The sequence below is a fragment of the Gastrolobium bilobum genome, unplaced genomic scaffold (genome assembly GCF_033153095.1).
Source record: "Gastrolobium bilobum isolate Gb01-03AN ecotype WA unplaced genomic scaffold, APGP_CSIRO_Gbil_v1 utg14484, whole genome shotgun sequence".
NCBI classification, from domain to species: domain Eukaryota; kingdom Viridiplantae; phylum Streptophyta; class Magnoliopsida; order Fabales; family Fabaceae; genus Gastrolobium; species Gastrolobium bilobum.
Genome location: NW_026898077.1, coordinates 2846 through 22297, shown reverse-complemented (window position 1 = coordinate 22297; position 19452 = coordinate 2846). Strand labels below are relative to the sequence as shown.

At 37.7% G+C, this 19452-nt stretch overlaps 2 protein-coding genes across 2 annotated transcripts; both read left to right on the top strand.

Moving 5' to 3' along the window:
- The first annotated feature begins 327 nt into the window (after window positions 1-327).
- LOC133312717 (calmodulin-binding protein 25-like) lies at window positions 328-1669 on the top strand. Its single transcript, XM_061513965.1, has one exon. The coding sequence runs from the start codon at window positions 619-621 to the stop codon at window positions 1330-1332; it is 714 nt and encodes a 237-aa protein (XP_061369949.1). The 5' UTR covers window positions 328-618; the 3' UTR covers window positions 1333-1669.
- Window positions 1670-16975: 15306 nt separating this feature from the next.
- LOC133312692 (uncharacterized) lies at window positions 16976-19045 on the top strand. The gene is made up of 3 exons (XM_061513933.1): window positions 16976-17465; window positions 17715-18266; window positions 18357-19045. The coding sequence occupies exons 1-3, from the start codon at window positions 16976-16978 to the stop codon at window positions 19043-19045; spliced, it is 1731 nt and encodes a 576-aa protein (XP_061369917.1).
- The last annotated feature ends 407 nt before the right edge of the window (window positions 19046-19452 follow it).

Sequence of the window (19452 nt, the reverse complement as noted above, 5' to 3'; positions counted from 1 at the left end):
TAAATTTGACTGTATCTTTTAATAAATGCGGTAAGAGTACTTCTAAAAATATTTAATAGTTTATTAAATACTCATAATATAAAATATTGAATGAAATGTTTTAAAAAATATTGCTATAATTATCTTCTTAACTAGGAACGAATGAGTTACGTTGAATGAATGAACCATGGTTAAGTTGAGCATCAGCATCATCTTAGCTCAGCTCTCTCTCTCTCTCTCACACACACACAAACACCCGTACGGACAAGCTGACGCGTGTCTTCTCGTCCCCCGAACAACGCGGTTTCTTTCTTTATCTTTCTCTCTCCAAAAACCCTCCAACCCACTATTTATTACCATCTTTCCAGTTACCATTTCTTCTCCCCATTTCACTTCCTTCCTTCTTCTCTTGGCTTCTCTTTATCTCTATCTATCTACCCTCTCTCTCTTACTCACACTCACACCCTTCACTTCACTTCTTAAATACTGCAATTAACTCACATAATGTTAGTTTTGTGACAAACACACAATAATCTCTTCACTTTGATCTATTACTTCTCTCTTCCCCCTTTTTTATCAATTCAAGTTTCAAACACTCTCTTCTTTTTTTTCTTTTTTGTTTCTGTTTGCAATAACGAAATGGCATCATCGGATAACATGGCGAGCATTGAGCCGTGGATGATTCGTCCATCGATGGCAGACTCGTGGCTCGCCGAGTACATAGCTCGCGACGCCGAAACCCTGACCAAGGCTTTGCAGAAATCGATTTCCGGCGAGGACGCCGTGTCTCCGTTCTACAACCTCGTCAAGCCCGACGCTGCGTCTCCGGCAACCCCCACCGTCTCCAGCCTCTCCGGCTCCGACCAGGATTCCGCGCCGAAGCGCCACCGGACCAGCGCCGCGGTTCCGCCAACCGGTAAGGTCGCGAAGCGGAAGTCGCGCGCGTCGAAGCGGTCGCAGACGACGTTCATCACGGCTGACCCGGCGAACTTCCGGCAGATGGTGCAGCAGGTCACCGGCGTGAGGTTCGGGGGCTCGCACGTGCAAATGGCGCCGGTGCTGAAGCCGGAGCCGCAAAGGGCCGCCGGAGTTGGAGCCGCTCGGTTTTCATCGGCGGGAGCGGGGTGTCTACCGACGCTGGATACGTCGGCGTATTTGCTTGACCATCACCAGCAGCAGGTTGTGGTGGGGCCCAACTCGGCGGCTGCTGGGGCTGGGTTTTCGGGCCCGGGCCCATATCCTTTGGCCCAATCCCTTGTGGCGCTGGATGCTGGTGGTTCTTTTGCTTCTGCAGGTTTAGATTATGACACTTTCTCGAGCTTTCCAACTCTGGAATCGTGGAAAGTTATGTGAAAAATTAAGAGATGAGATTATCCCCAATTTTTAACTTTTTCACTTTTTTGCCCCTCTCGTGGGTTCAGAATTGGGGTCCCAGTGATATCTGCTAGTGGAGGTTGATATGGGGATAGCCAGGATCTGTATGTAAATTTGGGAAGGGAATGGATATGGACTTAGTAGTGTACTTTTTTTTTTTCTTTCCCTTTTTCTTTGTATTTTTGTTATATAGTTTCTTTATTATTATGCGGGGTGGGGGGTGTATTGGAGATATGGTTACCTTTGAATGGTAGCTTTGTTTAGTTTAATTAACCTAATTAATGCAATCCTAAGTTTATGTATTTAACAATGTCCTATCTTTTGGTACATTGGTGCTTATTACCGTTTCTCAAGACCTTGGTTTGTGTTCCGAAACCGAAACTACCAATTTTGTCAGAAATTGCTGGGTTTTTTTTTTTTTTTTTTTGTTAATTAAATTTGAACCGAAATGGTAAAAGATTTGAGGGATCGAGAATATTAATTGAAGACATAGTGTATGACTCTCCATGTGTAGCGTGTCAACTTTGTTTTGTTGCTTTGTCCAAGTATTAGTCAATTGGTCTGAGAGAGATGGACTTGGTCTTGGATTGGGGGCTTTCGTCTGTGAAGTTTGAACGCAACTTTAGTTTTTGTCCGTGTGGTGGGTTTGGCTCAACTTGAATGGTGGAGTTGTTTTCTTGGAATTTCAGTTTTCAGCTGCATTGAAGTGTACCTTCAGATTGATAACTCTAAATCTGTGTTCTATGACTTGTTCACCCTTTTCTTCGCCAAAAAACTTGGGGGGTCCCGGGGGTGCCAAAAAGCACTTGTTTTGGGCGCGCTTTTGACGGTTCAAGTTCAGATAAAATACATTATATCTTTCACTTTCATGTAAACAATGCCTAAGCTACTGTATGGCAAGATTTGTTGTTGGGGATTTGGCCATTTTTTTTTTATGTGTGGATTTGGCCATTTATTTACACTTTGCATATTTGACAACCATGTCTATTTCTGCTTAAACATTTCCGTAGCTTTCATGTCACCGAATCCTTTAGTCAAAATCAATTTAAAAAACCAAAGCTTCTGTATCAAAATATGAATAAAAACAAATTTTACATGTTTGTGGGTCATTTGTGAGTGACATCTCTTGAGTCCCACTAATTACACCGCACTAAATCGAGTAAAGTTATTCGTTTGTTTCATCTTTGGTTGTTTCTTTTCTTTCTATACTTTTCTTTTCAAAAATTGAAAAATAAAAAAAAGGTAGAAAATGTAGGAGGACAGCTTGGGCATCAAGTCACCTTAGACTAGTTAAGTCTTGAACAGTTTATACCATGAAGTACTCTGCTGTGATGTATTTGACTAGTTTCGATTTGCTTCAGCGAACATGTCCATGTGATCACTTCATTAACAAGTACTTAAGCTTATTATTAAGCTCTAAAACATTTACCTAGTACATGTTAATCTTTTATAATATTCTGTATACAAATCTAAAACGACCAAGTCTGAGATGCGAGAGTGCTTCTTATTTTTCTTAATTTAATGGAAAGCATGCAGAGTTTACTCAAGTCAAAAGGATTAATATAAAAATCAAACATCTAATTGTGTTAGGTTGATGAATAGTCTGACTTGGGTCTTGAGATGTGTCTTAAACTATATTCTATTTAATACATCGCGGATAACCTAAGATAAGATGTCAATCCACTGAGAATATCAAATTGCATAAAATATATATTTCATTCACATAGGATATCTAGATGAAACTTGAAAGATTAATTAACTATATATTGTTTAGTAAATAAAAAAGAAAGAAAGAACAATGTATGCCAGATATTTTTTTATAAAAAATTATAAAATCAGATAAAAGATTAAATATCAATGCACACCAGGTCTTCCTTCGCTGTCTACAAGATTTTTCTTTTCCTGCACTGCACCCTTTGGATGACTTCTTCCTCTATCCCCTTTTCCTAATATCTTTCTAATATTAGTGCTTTTCCTTCTTGAATTCCAGCACTCAACTCAGAACGTGGTTTTCTCCCATTGAAGCCATTGCCTCATATTTTTTCAGAAATTTTTTTTTGCCCTTAAGCTACAATCACGGTTCTAAATCAGCCAATGAAATTCCTTCTAAATCAAGGGAAAAAAATTGAGAAATTTATGGGAATATAAAATTATATGAATGATATATTTCTAAAATTTTTTAAATGTATTCACATATTTTCTTTTGTCATGTCCTTTGTCGTATAAAATAGTTTTTCTTACATAAATAAATAAATAAAAATTATTATGCATCCAAATTCAACTGATTTTACTTCCTTTTTTTATTGGACTCAAATATACTTATGAGAATATTTGGTCAAACCAAAAAATTATATTAACTATCTAGATTTTCTCAACACTAACATTTGACTTCTGCTCGAGTTAAAGAAAAAAAAATGTTGGAGAGAGCTTCTCAACCGTTCATAGAAAAACTCACTCATTTTTTATTAAAATTTTTTAGTGTATTTTTTAGCCAATTTATTTGAGTAAATACTATTTTCGGTCCTCAGCAAATTTTACTATGTCTGCTTTAGTCCCTAGCAAATAAAAAGGCTATTCGTGGTCTCTAAGAAATTCAAAGTGGATCCATTTTAGTCCTTTTGAGAGATTAATGTGGGTCTTTTTTGAATTTGTGAGGGACCACAATTTCAACTAAATTGGTCCATTTTGAATTTCTTAGGGACCACGAATAACTTTTTTATTTGCTAGAGACTAAAGCGGGTATCGTAAAATTTGCTGAGAACCGAAAATGGTATTTATTCTTATTTTTATGCAAAAATAGATCATCTTGTAGAAGTTTTTGCAAAGCATTTTTGGTCTCCCTTATCATTGTTCAAGAAAAATCTATTACGGCCTCAAAGAATTCACCTCTTTTAATAAGTAAATAAAAAAAATTATTTTATCCATTTATAGCAATACGATTTTGTTCAGTGTTTTAAAACTCGGATCGGTCATTGACTCGATCGAAGGACTGAGTCATTGGTTCAATTGGGTTCAACCAGATTTACTGTTCACATATTAATAAAATATAATCATATTACTTATATTCAAAATTCACATAAAAAAATTATCAACGAGCTTCAAAAAATAACTTGGTTCTCAATAATAGCAAATATTATATACTTCAAGGCTTCTAGCCCTTGACCATATCCTAACATTAGATTAAATTGGAATGTAAGCTAAATGCACCTTTTGTGCCTTGAAATAACACAGATAAACTAAATCATGATAACATAATTACAAAAAAATAAAATAAAAATCATGATAAGCAAATGATAGACATAAAATATACACTAAGGAGAAAGTGTCTAACGTTGAGATGAGACCATCAGTATTTATCCCCACTTAATTTCTTAAGATCATTATACGATCAACTAAATTACATAAATGAACTGCACTAATTCAAAATACCTTCTTATTTTCACCTTGCTTTTTAATTATATTTACTATAAAATATGAGCATGATTTAATTTAAGAGTTCTTAACAATAAAAAAAAGATTTACAAAAAAGGGGTCAATCGGTCTAACCCGGGTTAACGGGTTCACCGAGTTTTGACTGGATCAATCGGTCCAAACTGAATTGACTGCTGAACCGTTTAAATGATCGTTCGAACCGAGAATCCACCGGGTCTTCGAGACCCGAATCGATCCGACTGGTCCGAACCAATTTTTAAAACTCGATTTTGGTGTTTGGTCTAACGAGTCAAGGAGGATCTAGGAAGTGAAATTGTCTCCCCCCTCAAGTTCGACAAATTTTTATTTTAAACTACATTTAGATTATTTTAAAAAATAATATAACATCAGTTCGCTTTCCTTCATATTTATTTTGACTCGTATACCAAAAATTAAAAATTCACACTATCATGTTGTCATATCTAAATCAGTGTGAATTTTATTTTTCTTGTCCTCTCTCATAAAATTTTCTCGCCCCGTTTATTAAAATTCCATAAGCAATTAATTTTGATGAGATAAAGCCAAAAAAGGCATCCTCCACATATGCATGCAACATTGTGGGTGATGTACTACCTTACTAAATTTCAAACCCTTCAAAGACGAATAATAATTGCGATGGAGGGAAGGAAACAACGACCAATGGAAGAAAAAGAGGTGACGAATGCAATAACGTAATCATATGAAAGCTACGTTTAGATGGAAAAGGAGATGCAGATGCCTTCGTCCCCCCACAGCTATCCCACTTTATCACAAAAAAATGTTTTTCGTCCAATGTGGTACAAGAGATATTATAAAGGGCAATAAAATAAGTCACGTATGAAGGTAGGATACACCCACTCATACGTTATTCCTTTCTTTTCGACCTCTCCAAATTCTTTGCACTAATCATGCTAGCCATTTTTTTGAGTTAGAGAGATCAATTGAAGATAGGGCTCATAAGTATATGATTAGGGTAGATAAGATATGGGAAATTTCTACCCCTATGTTAGATAGCAATAATTTGGCCTAAGCTACTTTGTGATTATATAGCTGTCAATTAGGTTCTATTTGTAACGGTTCTTATTAAGTTGCATGATTGATCACACATAACATCATGAAACTTGACCATCAAAAGAAGAATGGAAACAATAAGTTCTAAAACAAAGCAAGCTTACAGTCATTCTCATTAGATTTTTTCATGTGAAAAAATTATCATATGGTCATATTATTTGATCACAACCGCTCATTTAAAAATTAATATATTTTTTTCTTTCTTATCTCATCATCAATAAGTGATTATGATCAAATAATATGACCATTTTTTCACATGAGACTATGCAGTGGCGGACTCAAAATTTTTTATTTATGTCTGCACACCTAGTGGTGGGATTGCCCTGTCCCCAAAAACCTTTTTTAAATGCATTAAAAAAATAAAAGAAGATAAACAAGAAGAGAAAAGAAAATTATTCACATATATCAAGCTTTGTTATTTCAAGCTATTTCATGTACATTTCATTTTTTTTAAATACTATTTCAAGCTAGAGTAAAGTACATTTTAGGTCCTCAACAAATATCATAGGACCCAATTTAATCCCTTAGGAAAAAAAAGCGATCTGTGATTCCTCTGAAATTTAAAATAGACCTATGTTATTCTTTTTGAGGGACTAACGTGGGTCTTATTTGAATTTCAGAAGAATCACAATTTCGACTAACTGTGTCTATTTTAAATTTCAAAGGGATCACAAGTCGATTTTTTTTTTCTAATGAATTAAAATGGGCCCTGTGACTTTTGTTGAGGACCAAAAAGTACTTTACTCTTAAAGCTATTTCAAATGAATTTTTTTTTTTTTTTTGTCTGCACTTGTCCACATAAAAAACTATGTAGGTCCGTCAATGAGACTATAAGAGGATACACTCCCCTTTGACATATACACACTCTAATACAGGCATATACTAAGGATGAAATTAAGTATAAATTATTCATAACTCAACTCATTAACAAATTAAAAAATTAGGCTCATGAACTATTCAACCGAGTTTGACTTAACAAATTAATTTATTAGTAGACTAAGCCTATTTAAGAAACTGACTTATTCAATTATTATTTAAATACATGATTCAAAATAGGGGAAAAAATTCAATCTACTTTTTAATTTTGAGTCATTTTCACTTTGATTCTTAAAAATGTATAACGCGATCCTTAAATTTTTTAAAGTTTATGTTTTGATTTTTCACATTATCATTTTTTTAAACCAAATTTATTGATGAAAAGTGTTCAACTTACCCACTCCAACTTAGGTCAGTGTACTTTGGCCCAGAACTTAAGAAAATGTGATAATTTATGTTGATATTTAAAGGAAAAACCGAAAAATTAGGCGAAAAGACTAAAATGCAATCTTTATAAAATTTAGGGATCACACTGTGTATTTTTAAAGTTTGAATATTAAAGTGCAAGTGACCCTAAGAGTCCATTTTATTTACTGAAAAATAAGGGATAATAAAGTTAAAATTTTTATTTTATTCAATTATTAAAGTACTATAAGTATTGCACAAAAAACAACTTAAGAGACAATATAAATTTTTAAATTTTTGTTGACTACTAAACTTTGTTACAAAACATTGTCGATTGCAAAAAAAAAAAAAAAAAAAGAGAAAAAAGAAAAAAAAGACCACCAATATCCCTTACTTTTAATTGTCTCAATTCTATTGTACGAAAATTAATATATAACATAAAGGGTATTATAATAAAGTTTACTTTATTTTATTCATAAATATCATAAACTATTTAATCTTGTGTATTGGTAATTAAACAAACAACATAAAAAATAATCATGTAACTCAATATTTTTCTATTGTCCCTTAATATGTGTCAAACACAACTTAAGTTAGAAGATGTAATTAAATTGGACTTTTTTTCCACATTATATACAATGTATTAGTTTATACGTTAATAGAATAACTTTATTTTGTATAAAACAAAAATTTCATTAAAGGTTATATGTTGGATTGAACTTTTGTCATTAGACCAAAACCTATTCAGGTAGAGCATAACTTTTTCTATCTATCCTTGCCAGCTCAAGTATCATGGTTTGATCTAACTTGCATCCACACTAGGTCTTATCAAAGTAGGATGTTAACCTCACCAACAATTTTTCCTCTAACATATGTTTTTTGCAAAGTATCATCTCGGGAAATCATACTTATATCCTTGACTCTAATCCCAAGTGTTAGACCAAGCTCTTACAACTAGATTGAAAGTTATAGTTGGTAGCAAGGGCACAACTCTTTTTATTTACTTTTACCAGCCGAAGCAAAATGGTTTGATTTGAATCCTACTCATACCAAGCTTTGCCAAAATAAGATATTTGCCTCACAAACATTATACCTATTAAAAGTTAAAAAGAGAGAGTTTATTTTACCTATTTAAAGGCATTCATATAACATATTAAAAAAAAAAAGTAAACCCAAGGAAAAATATATAATAAACAAAAGGCAACCTAAATAGGCTTGTGTAACCTAACTTATTTTTACTCTATTATAGTAAGTACAATTATTACATTTTATTCGGCCTACGATGTTTTTTAATAAGATTATTATAAGTTTTGCATCATCATTCATAAACATCCATATACAACATCATAATTCATCCATTTACATCAAATAAATATGATATAAATACAAGCCTTGAATTACACTATACATGTTCTCTTAAAAATTACAAGGCTATACATCATGTTTATCAAAACATATCAAAAACACCATCATAATCATATCTTCAGCATATGAGCCATACTGCCTTATACGGGTCTCTTGTCATGTGAAGTCCCATCTCTTTCGACTGGAGCACCTGAAATATCATTCACCAAAAAGGTGAGATTACAATTTCAACAAACCCATGGTTCTTAGAGTATATCTCTACCCATGAGTTCACTTCTTGCATGAAAGATTAATATACACATGGTATGAAAATATCATAGATCTAGAGGCAATATAGTAATGATTGAACTTATGCATCTCATGCACTAGGATGACTCTAATGAGTTATCTCTCAAAGCGATTGCCCATCTCATGACAATTTTCTCGAGAGTAATCCATATACGTGATGGGAACTCAGTTTCCTCAAGCTCGACTAAGCAGCCTTTGTGCGGAAGTCAATCAACAAGATCCTCGAACTCGGATCTCGGCAATACCTCGGCCTGAACTTCACCAGGTCGGGTAGCGCAGTGGAAAAATCAAAACACAAACAGAAGAGAGAGGAGAAGGAGAGAGATAGAACACAAGCAGTTTTTAATGTGGAAAAACCTTCTCCAATGAAGAAGTAAAAATCCACAGGACCTAGTCCAGATCAAAAATCCACTATGAAAATAATGATTACAAAGAATCAAGATTCACCAATGTGGTGGTTAACATAACCTCTCCAACAATGGTGATAGTCAAACTCCCCTAGAGATGTTTCACTCAAACTCTCTCTAGAGATCTCTCAAATACAAAGCATAAAGCTTTGTTCAAACAATTTTCTCTCAAATTTCTAATCTCTCTCTTAACCTATCCTCCACCCTCAACTAATGAATATATAGAGGAGGTGGAATTTAGAGTTTAAGGTTTAGGGTTTTTGGGAAACCCCTCAATGGGCTTGGGCTTAGCATTGAAGGAGGAAGCGCAAAAAATCTCCCCCTCCGACTTCAATGCGTCGGCTTCAGCATCAACTCGGCTCCTTCACAGCAGTCTTCAAATTTCCTTGCTGGAACCAGCTTTGTCATCATGTCGGACCAATTTTGGTCAGTGTGCACCTTGACGAGTTCGAGCTCTCCACCTTCCACCACATCCTGGATCCAGTGATACCTCACATCAATGTGCTTAGTGGGGGAGTGATAAGTCGAATTCTTCGCTAGATGGATTGCGCTTTGATATTCACAACCCAGCTTGTACTTGTCTTGATCATGTCCGAGTTCCAAGAGGAACTTCTTCATCCACAACATCTCTTTGCTTGCCTCAGTAGCGGAAATGTACTCAGCCTCAGTTGTTGATAGTGCATCACATTTCTGAAGTCTTGATTGCTAAGAGACAGCTCCTCCAACAAATCTCATTATGTATCCCGTTGTCGATTTTCTCGAGTCGGAATCTCCCCCTAAATCAGAATCCGAGTAGCCTTGCAACTCGTTTTTGCCTTCTCCAAATCGGAGACATAAATTGGTCGTACCTCGGAGGTACTTGAAGATCCACTTCACTGCTTCCCAGTGCTCTTTGCCGAGGTTCGGTAGATACCGGCTTACCATTCCAACAGCATACGCCAAGTCGGGTCTAGTGCAAACCATTGCATACATCAAGCTTCCGACGGCGGATTGGTGCGGGACCTTCATCATCTCATCTTTGTCTTCATCAGATCTCAGACATTGCTTCTGGTTCAGCTTTATGTGTCCAGCTAGGGGGTGCTCACTGTTTTGGCTTTGTCCGTGCTGAATCTCTTCAGAATCTTCTCAATATACTTCTCTTGACTCAGCCACAGTAGCTTCTTTTGTCTGTCTCGGATAATCTTGATTCCGAGAATCTGCTTTGCAGGGACGAGCTCAATGCCTTTTTCAGGGCGGCTATCCTCGATTTGTCTTTCCCTACAATAAGCATGTCGTCAACATATAACATCAAAATAAAAAAATCTCTGGCCTCATACCTCTTCACAAATACGCCTATAATCATGTCAGAAAAGTGGAGCAAACCTGAAAGGCCTCTATTAATTCCAAACACCTTCACGAGCCGAGCAAAAGGCCCCTGAAAGGCCTCTGGTTCGTTTAGCACCCCTACCTACAAATGGATAAAAGTGGAGTGAAGTAATCTCTATTAATTCACATACTATACCGACAAGTAAGGGATATGCATGAAAAGTTCGATCTAGGTTTTATGCCGAATCGATTTTAATGGATCAATTTAAAAATTGAATCGATTTTGCCTTTTCCAAAATCTTTTTTCCTAAACTAGTTTATAATTATTTTTGAACCGATTTATGGTTTAAAATCGACTTTGATATGGAATTAATTCAAAACCACTTTAAAATCAGTTTGGACATATTCAAAATCATATCAAAATTAATCCAAAATTTGAACTGTTTCGGTTTCGGAGCAAGAAAATGAGCTAAGTTGGTAATAAGGTTTTGGATTTAGGATTATTTCTCATAATCTTCAAGTTGAGCAAAATCTATTTGAGTTTATTGTTGTTTATTGACATCTAATGGACATAATAATGCAACCGAACTATTCAGAAGCACAAGCCCGAGACAGAAAGGGACAAAAGACTTCAGATTTGAATTGAACAAGGACCTAAGAGACCTATTATCGAAGGAAATAGTTGTGTCAAACTTACCCAGGTCCATTCAGATCTTCACAATGTTGGGAACTCGGTTCCCTCAAATCGGCTCAGGGGCCTTTGTGCGGAAGTCAATCAACAAGATCCTGATCTCGGATCTCGACAATACCTCGGCCTGAATTTCACCAGGACGGGCAGCGCAGCGGAAAATCAAAACGTAAACAGGAGAGAAAGGAGAGGAGAGAGAGAACACAAGCAGTTTTAACGTGGGAAAACCTTCTCCAATGAAGAAGTAAAAACCCACGAGACCTAGTCCAGATCAAAAATCCACTATGAAAATAATGGTTACAAACAATCAAAATACACCAATGTGGTGGTTAACTCAACCTCTCAAACAATGGTGATAATCAAACTACCCTAGAGATGTTTCACTCAAACTCTCTCTAGAGATCTCTCAAATACAAAGCATAAAGATTTCCTCTCAAATCTCAAACAATTTTCTCTCAAATATCAAATCTCTCTCTTTTTACCTAGCCTTCACCCTCAACTAATGAATATATAGAGAAGGTGGAATTTAGGGTTTAGGGTTTTTGGGAAACCCCTCAATGGGCTTGGGCTTACCATTGAAGGAAGAAGCCCAACAAATCTCCCCCTCTGACTTCAATGCATCGGCTTCAGCATCAACCTGGCTCCTTCACAGCAGTCTTCAAATTTCCTTGCTGGAACCGGCTTTGTCATCATGTCGGACCAATTCTGGTCAGTGTGCACTTTGACGAGTTCGAGCTCTCCACCTTCCACCATATCCCGAATCCAGTGATACCTCACATCAATATGCTTAGTGCGGGAGTGATAGTCGAATTCTTCGCAAGATGGATTGCGCTTTGATTGTCACAACCCAGCTCGTACTTGTCTTGATCATGGCTGAGTTCCATGAGGAACTTCTTCATCCACAACATCTCTTTGCTTGCCTCAGTAGCAGCAATGTACTCAGCCTCAGTTGTCGATAGTGCAACACATTTCTGAAGTATTGATTGCCAAAAGACATCTCCTCCGGCAAATCTCATCATGTATCCCGTCGTCGATTTCCTCGAGTCGGAATCTCCCCCTAAATCAGAATCTGAGTAGCCTTGTAACTCGGCTTTGCCTTCTCCAAATCGGAGACATAAGTCGGTCGTAGCTCGGAGGTACTTGAATATCCACTTCACTGCTTCCCAGTGCTCTTTGTCAGGGTTTGACAGATATTGGCTTACCATTCCAACAGCATACGCCAAGTCGGGTCTAGTGCAAACCATTGCATACATCAAGCTTTCGACGGCTGATTGGTACAGGACCTTCATCATCTCATCTTTGTCTTTATCAAATCTCTTGCATTGCTTCTGGTTCAACTTTATATGTCCGGCAAGGGGGTGCTCACTGTTTTGGCTTTGTCCATGCTGAATCTCTTCAAAATCTTCTCAATATACTTCTCTTGACTCAGCCACAGTAGCTTCTTTTGTCTGTCTCGGATAATCTTGATTCCGAGAATCTGCTTTGCAGGGCCGAGGTCCTTCATTGCGAAGGACGACCTTAATGCCTTTTTCAGGGCGGCTATCCTCGATTTGTCATTCCCTACAATAAGCATGTCATCAACATATAACATCAAAATCAAAAAATCTCCGGCCTCATACCTCTTCACAAATACGCAGTGGTCGGCTTCTGTCTTCTCAAACTTGTGATCAGTCATGAATGATTCAAATTTCTTGTACCACTGCCGAGGTGCTTGCTTCAAGCCATAGAGGCTCTTCTTCAACCGACATACCAAGTCTTCTTGGTCTGGTGCTCGGAACCCTTCAGGTTGCTCCATATTTATCTCTTCTTCTAAATCACCGTGAAGAAATTTCGTCTTCACGTCCATTTGTTCTACCTCAAGGTCCATCGAAGCTGTAAAATCCCAAGTGCTGACAATTGTATGGTTAGTGGAAGAGCTAATGTACAATTGAATGTATGGTTAGTGGAAGAGCTAGCATACTATCAGCGGGAGGGGTACATGAATGAATCGAATAACACCGGAAAGAGAGGGATTTCAGAGATTGTGCTGGTATAGGACAACACAGCTGAGGATAACTTATAAGAATTAATTTGTACTACCTATACTAATAAGATGCATCTACTTTTAGATAGCCCGGATCGGAAGAACTCCACAGTTAAGCGTGCTTGACTTGGAGCAATTCAGGGATGGGTGACCTCCTGGGAAGTTTTCCCGGGAAGTGTGCGAGTGAGGACAAAGCACGCTGAAAAGTCTTGTGTTAGTGTGTGGGGATAGTCGTTGATGCTTGCAAGTGGCCGGGCGTTACAAGTGGTATCAGAGCAGGGCCTCTCATCCAGTACGGTGTGGTTCGCGGACGAACCAGGCGGAAGTTGGTGGGCATGTAACATCCCGAGTGCGGACAATTGTATGGTTAGTGGAAGAGCTAATGTACAATTGAATGTATGGTTAGTGGAAGAGCTAGCGTACTATCAGCGGGAGAGGTACACGAATGAATCGAATAACACCGGAAAGAGAGGGATTCCAGAGATTGTGCTGGTATAGGACAGCACAGCTGAGGATAACTTATAAGAATTAATTTGTACTACCTATACTAACAAGATGCATCTACTTTTAGATAGCCCGGATCAGAAGAACTCCACAGTTAAGCGTGCTTGACTTGGAGCAATTCAGGGATGGGTGACCTCATGGGAAGTTTTTCCGTGCGAGTGAGGACAAAGCACGCTAAAAAGTCTGGTGTTAGTGTGTGGGGATAGTCATTGATGCTTGCAAGTAGCCGGGCGTTACAGAAGCTGCCATAGCTAACACAGTTCGGACCGAGGTCATTTTCATTACAAGAGAAAAAATCTCCTCAAAGTCTACTCATTTCTTCTGATTACAGCCTTTCACTACAATCCGGGCTTTGTATCTCGGTTTCTGCCCGTTTTCTTCATTCTTAATCTTGTAAACCCATTTATTTTACAAAGCTCGTCTTCCTTTTGGCAACTCGGTCAGCACATAAGTCTGATTCTCGTACAGAGACTTCATCTCGTCTTGCATTGCTTTTTCCCATTCTTCTTTCTCTGAGCTCATCACAGCCTCATCATAACTCTCAGGCTCACCGTCTTCAGCAACAACGGTGTATTCATCAGATGGGTACCTTGTAGAGGGTCTTCTTTCTCGAGTTGGATATCTCGGTTGTTCTTGAGCTTGAGAATCCGGTTCATCATTCTCATCCTGGATCTCATCATCAAATCGGACCTCAGTGTCTTGGTCATCATCAACATGTTGTTGGTCATCATTTTCTTCATTTTCTTGATTTTCTCCCCCTGCATCAGCTCGGACAGGAGGGATGAGTTCTTCACGTCTGACAGTAACCCGGACTTTGGGCTTCGAGATGTCATGAATGTTCTCATCTTCATGAAAGATCACATCTCGGCTTCTCACTATCTTCTTATTGATTGGATCCCAAAGTCGCAACCCGAACTCACATCTCGGCGAACCAAGATAAATGCATTCTTTAGTCTTTGCATTAAGTTTTGCCCTTTCATCTTCAGGGATATGCACGAAAGCTCGGCATCCAAACACCTTCAATTGATTATAGGTCCCTTTCCGACCTGTCCAGACTTCTTTTGGAATTTCTCCTTCAAGTGGCCGTGATGGTGAGAGGTTGATTAAATCAACAGCAGTTCTGACGGCTTCTCCCCAGAATGATTTCGGTAACCCGGCATTGGATAACATGCTTCAGATCTTCTCTTCAATTGTTCGGTTCATCCTTTCAGCCAGTCCATTTAACTGTGGAGTCTTGGGGGGCGTCTTCTCAAGTCGGATCCCGGCCGCTCTGCAATATGCATCAAAAGGGCCACAATATTCACCACCATTATCAGATCGGACTACCTTCAATTTCTCGCTAGTTTCCCTTTCAACCATAACATGTAATTCTTTAAAGGATTGGAGTACCTGGTCTTTAGACTTCAACAAATATACCCACACTTTGCGGGAATGGTCATCAATAAATGAAACAAAGTACTGAGCTCCTCCAAGGGATCTTTCCGACATGGAGCAGACATCAGTATGGACGAGGTCAAGAATATACCTGCGTCGTCTTGGTTGATCCGGTCTCACAAAAGAAACCCGGTGCTGCTTTCCAACTAGGCAGTGCGTGCAACTCTCCAACGCTTGACCTTTCAACCCGGTCAGTAATCCTTTTTTGTTCAGGATCTGGAGCCTTTTCTCGCTCATGTGGCCGAGGCGCTTGTGCCATAGCTCCAAGCTAGGTTCATTGATATGCGCCTAGCATATAAGGAAATCTGAGCCAAAAACAGAAAGAATATTGATGAAATCTTGGAAAAAAAGCAAGAATCACTGTTAATTTGTCAAAATCTTAATCAAGGATTGAATACTGATTTTATGCTAATTTTGTAGGAAAAAGCAAACAAACTGGAGCAAAACGAGGATTTTTCAAAATCAAAATCCACGCTCAAAGCGTGGATCTCACGCTGGAAGCGTGGAAGGAATTTTTCAGACAGAAGCGTTCACGCTTGAAGCGTGAATTTGATGCTGAGAGCGTCAGTTTGCGAATTCTCAGATCCCGTGTTTTACAACGGGGCAATTTTGGAAAAGAAAAAGATTTAAAAATTATGTTTTTGATTCAGCAATGAGATCTCTATCCAAATTAGAGATAAGATTAGATGATTTGTGATAAGATTGAATCAAGATACAATAAAGATTTGAATTTCTAATTTATCAATCAAATCTCCAAGGTTGTTACATGAAAAAAGGAAACAAAGTTTAAATCAAATACAAACTCTTGGATGGGCTCAATGCCGGTGGTTATAAATAAGGAGCTTGGGAGCACAACAAAGAAACCAATTCACAACTCGGAGCAAGCAGTAGAGGACTGAAGATCAAGAATTCTTCTCCATTCTTTCTAGTAATTATAGTTTTTATGCTTTCTTTTGAATATTTGTTTATGTCAGATATGACTATGTCTGGCTAAGTTCTTTTATTGTAGTTAGGGTCACAAACCCTATGTGAACCCTTGTTATGACATATTGATTTAAATTATTTTACTCGTTTATATAAATTTCTTTATCTTACCTTGTGCGTATCTGTTATTTTCTTTATTAAACCTGATCAATTTGATAGTTGAAAATAGTTTGAGGGTTAGAACCTTAAATAGGGATATTGGGGTTTCTGATCTTGAAAGGAGATAAGATAACTATTGGTATGCATACTAGGGATAGATGTATATTTAATTGCAGATGTTGGAATTATTGTGTTCATTGCTTAATTTTCATGAGGGGTTACTAAGGGATTAGGATTCTAAGTGAGGTTAAAGGGTTAAGTTACCAAGGGATTGGGATTTAACTATTAATATATTGAGATCATAATTATCTGAGAAATTATATAAATAAGTATTTTGTATCAATCCAAAGTAATAAGTGGGGATCATAGGGAGAGTGTTCCCTAACTGCAATTCTTTCTCATATTTTCAAAACCAACTCCATTATTATTCTTCTTTTCATTCTTAAAAATACAAAAACTCAAAAATAAGCCTTTACTTTTATGGTTACTAAGATTCAATTTAATTTTCCCAACAAGAGATTAAGTTTTTCAACTTAAAGTGACTGATTATTTTAGTACTTGGTTTTCAATCCCTGAGGAGACGATCTTTCTTACTACTTTACTACTTATGCGAAACGGTATACTTGCCGGATAGCATCAAGTTTTTGGCGCCGTTGCCGGGGATTGAAAATTTCAATATTACAAATAACCTTTGATCTTTGAGATTGAATTTTATTTTTATTTTTATTTTTATTATTCTTGTTTGCATTTTACAGGTGCTATTAACAAATTTTTCTGAGTTTTATGCGAGGTAGACTTCCATCTAAAGACTTTTTGCTTGATCCTGAAATTTCAAGGACTGAGAGGAGACTGAGGAAGGCGGCTAGGCAGATAATTTGGGAAGATTTGAAAAGCGTACCTGCACAACCAAAACAAGAGATGGAAGGAAACAACAACGCTGATGGTGACATAGGCCACAATGCAATTAATCCACCCCTAAGATTGTTGGAAAGTATTCTAACACCAGTGTTCAATAGGCCAAACTCAAGCATAGTCAGGCCGACGGTGGAGGCAAACAATTTTGAGTTGAAACCATCATTGATTTCTTTGGTGGCAAGAGCTCAATATTCTGGTGCTGACGAGGAAGACCCTCATGAGTTCATAGATCGATTTCTGATGATCTGTGACACTACAAAGCACAATGGTGTGCCAGCTGATGCTATCAGGCTCCGACTATTTCCTTTTGCTGTTAAGGGAAGTGCTCTCAAATGGATAGAAAGGCAGCCAGCAAATAGTATCTCAACATGGGAAGATTTGTCAAACAAATTCTTTGCCCATTTCTTTTCTATGGAGAAATATAATCAGCTGGTGAATGCAATCACGAATTTTCGTCAATTTGAAGGAGAATCATTGTGTGCAACTTGGAATAGATTCCAAGAACTTATCCGGAAGTGTCCACAATGGGAAGGAGACAATGACAGAAAGGTGGCAATTTTCTTTAATGGCATTTCTCCTGAAACAAGGTTGGTGATTAATGGTGCAGCTGGAGGTTCTATTCGGCAAAGTACCTCAGAGCAAGCTCTCAATCTGATAAAGAAGTTGGCAAGAGATGAAAATGAGAGTGTTCCAGCCTCAGTAAAAAGAGGAGTGATAAAGCAAGAAAACAATGACACTTTGCTCGCTGAACTGTTATCCAAAAAGATTGATAGCAAGTTTGACAGTTTGGAGCAGCAATTTCAAAAATTCCAAGTGTCTCATGTTCAATCAACTCCTCAGGAAGCTCACAAATCCAACGAATGCTCTAATTCGTTATCAGATGATTCACCACAACAAGTACAAGTGAATGGAATATGGTATGACCAACGGCCTCAGCCGTCAAACTTTCCAAGGAACAATAACTATGGTGCTGGAGGTGGTGGTGGAAATTTTCAGCGAAGAACTCAAGGAGCTGGCATGGATTACAAATCTAATAACTACCAGCAGCCTCCACAAATTCAAGCAAAGGAACCCTCTGAATTGGAAAAGCTAGTGGCACAGATGGCTCAACATTCAAATACTTTCATGGAGGAGCAAAGAGCCAACAACAAAAATACAAGTGCTTCCATAAAGAACCTGGAGAATCAGATAGGCCAACTTGCAAAGCAGGTTTCAGAAAGAATTCCGGGTACTTTTCCTAGTAATACAGTTATCAATCCAAAGGAAGATTGCATGGCTATTACCACTAGAAGTGGCAAAGTTGTAGCACCGCTTGCAAATCCAATTCTTGATCGTGTGGAAGACAAGGAACAAGCGGAGAAGCAGAAAGGAGCAGTTGAACCAGAGGCTGAAGTAATTGTGAAAGAAAAGGAGAAAGAAGCCGTCATTGAAAAGGAAAAACCATCTTTCTTTGATAAGAATTGCCCATTGACCCATGAATATATAATGGCTCAAGCACCTTACCCAGAAAGGTTCAAGAAAGAGGTTACTAACAAGCATTATGACAGGTTCTTAGACATCTTCAAGAAGTTGCACATCAATATTCCTTTTGCAAAAGCCTTAGCAAATATGCCTGGATATGCAAAATTCATGAAGGATTTGTTGAAGAAGAATAAACTGCAAGAATGCCAAACCGTTGAACTTACTGCAAAAAGTAGTGCATTCATTCAGCAGAAGATTCCAGCTAAGCTTCGTGATCCAGGTAGTTTTAATATTCCCATTACTATTGATGATATTGCCATTGGCAGAGCTATTTGTGATCTTGGGGCTAGTATCAACTTGATGCCTCTTTCTATTTATAAGTCACTGGGAATTGAAGAATTGAAACCCACAGAAGTTTCTCTTCAACTTGCTGATAGATCTGTGAGGAAACCTAACGGGATCATTCTTTCTTGTTGATTTTGTGGTGTTGGATACAGGGGAAGGATGTGATAAGCCTCTGCTTTTAGGTAGGCCCTTTTTGGCTACAGCCCGTGCTCTAATTGATGTTGAGCAGGAATGATTAAATTAAGGATGTATGATGAGGAACTCAATTACAATGTTTTTGAGGCAATGAAAAGACCAGCTGAGAATGATGATTGTTTTCAAGTTGAAGTGTTTCAAGAGCAACATAAGAAGATGCGTCCACAAGAGATTGATTATGAGTTGAGAGCCCGTGATCATGTTCCCTTTGAAGGCAAAGAAGTTGCTGTGGAAGAGCTTAAAGAAAAAGCTGATGATATAGAAGATAAGCCACCCAAGGTTGAGTTGAAAACTCTGCCTGATACTTTGAAATATGTATTTTTGGGGAATGAAGAGACCTATCC